Source organism: Geospiza fortis, unplaced genomic scaffold (assembly GCF_000277835.1).
Source record: "Geospiza fortis unplaced genomic scaffold, GeoFor_1.0 scaffold165, whole genome shotgun sequence".
Classification (NCBI taxonomy): Eukaryota; Metazoa; Chordata; class Aves; order Passeriformes; family Thraupidae; genus Geospiza; species Geospiza fortis.
This window is the reverse complement of record NW_005054442.1, coordinates 664,789-671,066: the sequence shown is the minus strand read 5'-3', so window position 1 is coordinate 671,066 and position 6,278 is coordinate 664,789. Positions and strand designations below refer to the sequence as shown.

The 6,278-nt window shown below is 44.0% G+C and overlaps 1 protein-coding gene across 1 annotated transcript in view; it reads right to left on the bottom strand.

Annotated features, from left to right (window-relative positions):
- The window catches only part of SLC6A5 (solute carrier family 6 member 5), a 30,560-nt gene that overhangs the window by 21,698 nt on the left and 2,584 nt on the right, over positions 1 to 6,278 (bottom strand). The window contains exons 4-9 of the mRNA XM_031062234.1: positions 6,021 to 6,159; positions 4,583 to 4,714; positions 4,151 to 4,324; positions 3,402 to 3,543; positions 2,856 to 2,988; positions 545 to 679 (exon numbers count right to left, since the gene is read on the bottom strand). Coding sequence (XP_030918094.1) covers positions 545 to 679; positions 2,856 to 2,988; positions 3,402 to 3,543; positions 4,151 to 4,324; positions 4,583 to 4,714; positions 6,021 to 6,159 — 855 coding nt within the window. The remainder of the gene's footprint in view (positions 1 to 544; positions 680 to 2,855; positions 2,989 to 3,401; positions 3,544 to 4,150; positions 4,325 to 4,582; positions 4,715 to 6,020; positions 6,160 to 6,278) is intronic.

Here is a 6,278-nt window from a genome sequence, read left to right as displayed (position 1 = left end):
AGACAAATGGATGTAAAAAGAATATTTAAAAGCAAAGCCCTGCCACTGAATGCATCAGGCTCATTTGATAAGGAGCACTGTTCTTGCTTCATGTGAAAGGACACTATAAACCTTGCTGTACATGGGAGACACAAATATAAAAACCACATTTTTTGATACATAGCAGTTCAAATACATTCAGAAACAAAAAATACAAGTCAAGAGGGAAAACCTGCATGAGGTACTGATGTTTTCTCTGCCAGTAACCCTAAATAATACTTTACCCACGTGAGAGGAAGAACAAGTTTCCCCACAGATGACAACACCACTTCTGCACATGGAAAATGCTTGCAGCAGACCCCAAGAGATCTGAGATTTATAATAATAATAATAATAATAGTGGTAGTAGTAGTAGTATTGTATATTATATTATGTTGTAATATTATTATATTATTATATTATTATATTATTATATTATTATATTATATTATTATCACAAGATAAATCATAATATATAATATATTATTTATCACCCCAGCAGCTCTGAGTGCAACAGCAAACCCACCATAGCATCAATCAGCTTCTCCCACTTGGGTGTGATGAAGTACCAGATGCCATCCCCAGCTCCAGGCAGAGTCACTCCTCTTATGAGCAGGATGATGAGAACCACGTAGGGGAATGTGGCTGTGAAGTACACAACCTGCACGGGGCAGAGAAGAGGTTACTGAAAGAGTAAGAAGAGAGGAGGGGGAATGGAAATGCCACTGTTGCCAAAAGAAGGCAATTAATCTCAGAGACGGCAGTCAGGGGATAAACTAAGAAAACAACAGGGTTATTTCCCTGGAAATCTGAAATTTTACAGCTCTTCTTGCTGCTGGGAACAGGAATAGCATCAATAACAGTGGTAAGAGCTGGAATTCTAGACAGAGAAGGGAAGATTCCTCTCTCCATCTGGAGAGGAACAGTAGGAATTTAAAGCTAAAGGAAAATCCTGCTTTTGGTCATTTCCCAGAGGGAAGTATTACAGTTCAGTGGAAATTAAATGAGAAATGCCATTCAGTAACACATTTCTGTAGTTTTCTTCTATATTTTTCTGTATTTAACTAAAAAAATCCTAAAGAATTTTTATTACTGTTTGTACCTCTTAATAATTACATATCACCATGATGATAGCTATGGTCCAAATTAAAATAAAAAAAGGAAAGTCTGAAGTTAGCTAGACAGACCTAATCATCATGATGTCTAAATACACAACAGCGACTGTGTGTTTAATATTTTAATAATTATCTAGAACACAGCTTAAATAAAATGGTTGGATTATGACCAGTTAAGCTTTACACTTAACACAAAATAATTTCAAATATTTTTCACATCAACGTCGGGTCCTAAACAAAACAGAATCATGACACATGATGGAATTATATCATAGAACGGTTTGGGCTGGAAGGGACCTGAAAGATCATCTCATTCCAACCCCTGCCATGGGCAGGGACACCTTCCCCTAGGCCAGGATGATCGAAACCCAGCCCAGCCTGGCCTTGAACATTTCCACGGATGGGGCTGCCACAGCTTCTCTGGGCAACTTCTGCCAGGACCTCACCACCTTTACAGAGGAGATTTTCTTCCTAATCTCTAATTTGAACCCTCCCTCTGTCAGTTTGAAGCCATTTGTCCTTGCCCTGTCACTCCATGTCCCTGTCCCAAGCCCCGCTCCACTCTCCTGTGGCCCCTTTAGGTGGTGGAAGGTGCTGGAAAGATCTTTCTCTTCCCCAGCTGAGCAGCCCCAGCTCCCTCAGCTGTCTCCACAGCAGAGGGGCTCCAGCCCTCTGAGCACCTCTGTGGCCTCCTCTGGACTCATTCCAGGAGATCCTTCTGGTGTTGTGGGCTCCAGAGCTGGACACAGGACTCCAGGTGGCTCCTCACAGAGCAGAGGAGGAGAATCACCTCCCTCAGCCTGTGGCCTGAGCTGAAGTCACTCCTGAAACTGCTTTTCAAACTTGTCTTGTTGTTTCAAGAGGTGTTTCAACAAGTTGCCCTGATGAATTTCTGTACAGTCAAGATACTGAACTAATCTCTACATACTTACAGGATTTCTATCTCTAACACCAAGGAGTCAATATTTTTCTCTCTGACATCAGTGTATTTCTCTTGGCCACAAAGAGTCACTTGGAGAAATATCCATTGCCACATCCAAACCCACATTATTATCCAGTCTCTTGCCTTTCATTAAATAGTTTTTCCTATCCCACTAGGGTAAGGGGGAAAAAAATCTCGATTTTCCCCTGGCACTCTGAGTCCCTGGATTTTCTATTAATTGCCAGGTGACCTCCCAAGAGATGAAGTCAGCTTCTAGGAGCAAAGGGATGGCTTCAAACTCTGAGACCAGCTCTAGAAAATTATTCACATCTCCATTTCCCCTATCTTTATCCCAGGAAATACCCAGTTTTGTTGATCAAACACACAGCCACACTGAGCTTTTTTAAAAAGTTCAGTTCTGATTTTCAAATATGTTACTTAACATCTTAATTAACATCCCAGTTTCCTGGATTCTAGTGAAACGAGAGATGACTGCAGAATTTTTATGAACACCATGCAGAATAGGGAAGGCTGGAAAGTACCATTTGTGCCATCCCACTGCTTAGTGCAGCTGAAGAGTTCATTTTAAATTTATTGATGGTTAGACAAAAAATATCGAACAAAAATAGTTTCTGTTTTGACTAGAAAGGAAAACACAGAGAGGAAAAAGGCATTTCAATTATTACTTAGTCGTTTACTGAAAATATTTTCGGTAATTCATCCCTTAAATGAGAGTGTGAGTCCCTAAAAACCAGCACCCTGCTTTCTTGTGAGTGTACAATCACAAATATTGTTCTTACTTTTCCTGATGACTTGATTCCTTTAGCAAGGGAGGCATAAACAATCACCCAAGCTAGGAAAAGAGATAATGCCAAGGGCCATCTAATCTCACCAGGATATTCAATCCCTGCTGAAATCTTCAATACAAAGTACCTAAGAATAAGAAGGAAAAAAAAAATTAAAAAAAATTTGGAAAAAAATAATGGAAGCAACCACAGGCAGCAATTCAGTGCAAATTCCGTTTTTGTTCTGCCTCAGTGTCCTCAGCAGTTTCTCTAGATGGTTCCAGTGATTCTCACCATGTATTATTTTATTTATCTGCATTGCAGTAGTAGATTAAACTGCCGGGCATGGGCCAACACCCCAGCTGTGCTAAGCACCACAGGAACAGAAAAAGGTAATCCAGCATTTCAATTCAGCTCTCATCATTCCTAAGCACAAAAAAAAGAGCATCATTTGCTGCCCTTCACTACTGTATTTCTGGTTTTCCAAGCCATGTTGTTGCCTGTTCCAGAGGATTTTACAGAAAGAGCAACATAATTTTTCTAAACAAAGAAAGATCTTACTTGAAGTATTCTTCACTCCCACTGACAAATGTTTTGTTTCCTTCCCTGGTGAAGTTAACCATGGTTAGATTTGGATAGGCACTCATACAGAAAGTAGAGTTCTTGATTTGTATTTTTGGGTGGTCGCCAATAATGCAGGAATCTAGGAAGAAATGAGGTGAGGGAACAGAAGAATAAAGAATAAAATAAAGATTTGTTGTTGTTGTAAATGACAAGAATGCATTAGGTCACACCTAATTACTTGAACTTTTGTTCAGTTGCCGACACCTTTTCCAAAAGGTCGTTAACTAGACTAACTTTTTTTTCGTTTTCATGTCATTGTGTATTTGGGACCGTTTGCAGAAACGGTTTTTGGGTTTTATTTTCGTAAAAGAGAAGCTTCTCTAAAGACAAATACTTCCTCTTTAGCAGACACTCCAGGCTGCCAGTTGTGCTATTTTGTTGCCTACAATGCGTTTTCCTCCGCGGAAAAAAAAATCGGCATTTTTAAAGCATTTAAATTGACAAATCTAATTTATGCTCGGTAAGGAAAATGTTATTTAAAAGTAGAGGGACGCGCCCATGGGACACAGATCGCTCCGAAGTGGTTTGGGAAGGGGCCGTTCCCCAGGGCCGTCCGCAGTCTCCTCTGGCATCTCCCAGGGGCGCAGCTGAGCTGCAGAAACCTCTGGAAAACCACCACGGCCACAAATTTGAAAACCAAACCAAACGCACAAATAAAAGAAGAGTATAAGCGCGTCCCGCCTTACCTAGCAAAAGTTTGTTTTTATCCTTACAGTCGGGCGTGTTCCAGGGGTTGTTGCAGGACGCCCAGGGCAGCACGGGCACGAAGGAGGCGAACAGGTAGAAGAGGGTGTAGCAGAGGATGATGTTGTAATAAATGGCTATCAGCACCGAGATGATCAGCATGGCGATGCCGCAGCCTGCGGACACAGGGCAGGAACAGACATTAACAGCCATTGACCGAGCATCGCTTCCTCTGGTACAGGGACAGCGACAGAGCCAGGGATGGAGGGAGAGAGGGATGGGGGGAGAGAGGGAGAGAGGGATGGGGGGATGTATGGAGGGATGGATGGAGGGAGGATGACCCCGGCATGCGGGGAGCGGGGCCGGGGCGGCTGAAGCCATGCGAGAGCCGCAGCGCGGGTCATGCTCCCCAAAACCGGCCCTGCCCCGCTCACCTTGCAGCGCGGGGATGGCTTTCCACACCGACACGGGGCCCTGACTAGCAAACTGCCCCAGGGAGACTTCCAGGAAGAAAATGGGGATCCCAGCTAGAGCCAACATCATCAAATAGGGGATGAGAAACGCACCTTGTGGGGGGCGGGGGGGGAAGAGAAGAGAAAGCAACCTGAATCACCCCGTGATACTGGGGACAACTTAGTCAAGACATTTTTCTAATTTTTAAAAATTTTTCTATTAAAATGTTTCAGCTTGTTATCGATTCCCGGTGCCGACAGCCTCGGAAGGGGTGGAGGGGGGGAAGATGGGTGTCCGCTTTCTACATTTCCAGAGTTTTCTACAGACAGTAAATCCTCATTATTGCTAAATGAGTATTTAACACCTCCCACTTAGAAGTGTCTACGTGTAAAATGAAAAGAAAGAAAAAAATAAAGCTCACAACGTTAAAATAGTTCTTTAAAATTGCCTCTTCCCTGGCAGGAAACGGCTGTGATGGGCTCTACAAAACTTCTTTCCATGATCACAGCCCCGCTCCCCTCAGCTGAGAGCCCTTTCGAAGAGGGAAGGGGTTTACAGCTGCAGGGCTTTAACCCAGAAACATCCACGGGTTCTCCGTTTCAGTAAGAGCCTCTGGTCGGAGAACCCCTGCAAATAAACTTCTTCTTCTTCCCCTTGCAAACCGCGGACGGCATAGCCCCTCTTCCAGCTTCTCCTCTCCTCTATTCAGCCAATCGACACCCACTCTATTTCAAACGATTATTTTTCAATCGGATCATGGAGAGATTTAAAACAACTCTCCCAAGCCTCACGAAATAACGAGATGTCTCGACTGGGGATCAAACATCCTCTTGTCGCTATCCCCACCCTAAAGTGCCTCCTCTTTCCCCATGGCACCGATGGGGGAATCAGAGCCTGTGTGTAACCGAGGACAGGGGGATCCGGAGCCCTGCCCCTGTGCTCAACACGCCTCTTCACTTCACTTCCCTCCCTCTCCGGCCAGCACCAATTGCAGGTGCTTTTTTTAAAAAAGCGCTCCCTTTTAAGGAAATCTCGTCTTTCAGGGCTTTCCTGCTTTCAGAGGTGACCACAAAAAAAACCAAACCAAACCAAAACAAACCCAAAAAACACCCCGAAACCGAAAATAAACCAAACCAACCAAAAAAACCAAACCAAAACAACAACAAAAAACCACAAAAACCCCAACAAAAAACAAAAAAAACCAAAAAAACCCCAAAAAAACCGCAAAAAAAAAACCAAAAAAGAGAAAAACACAAAGAAACCAAATCCAAAACCAACCAAAAAAAAAAAAAAAAAAAAAAAAAAACAATAGGAGGCCGCCGACCGCGCTTCCCTCGTGTTTCTCCCCGCCCAAAAGGCCGGGACTGGCTCAGACCCGTACGGTACTGCAGGTAGAGAGACAGGAAAAAGCCATCCTACCTCCCCCATTCTTAAAGGCCAGGTACGGGAACCTCCAGACATTGCCCAGCCCCACTGCATAACCCACCATGGAGAGGATGAAATCCAGCTTGCTGGACCAGTTCCCTCGGGCTTTATTTTCATCCCCCGCATCGTCTTCCTAAAAGAGGGGGGAAAAGATGGAGGGAGAGAAGAGAGAGAGATGGGAAAGCAGCCCCGTTAACACACACAGGCTGGGCGGTGCTGCGGCTCCCCCCGGGCGGGGACCCTCCGGGCCCC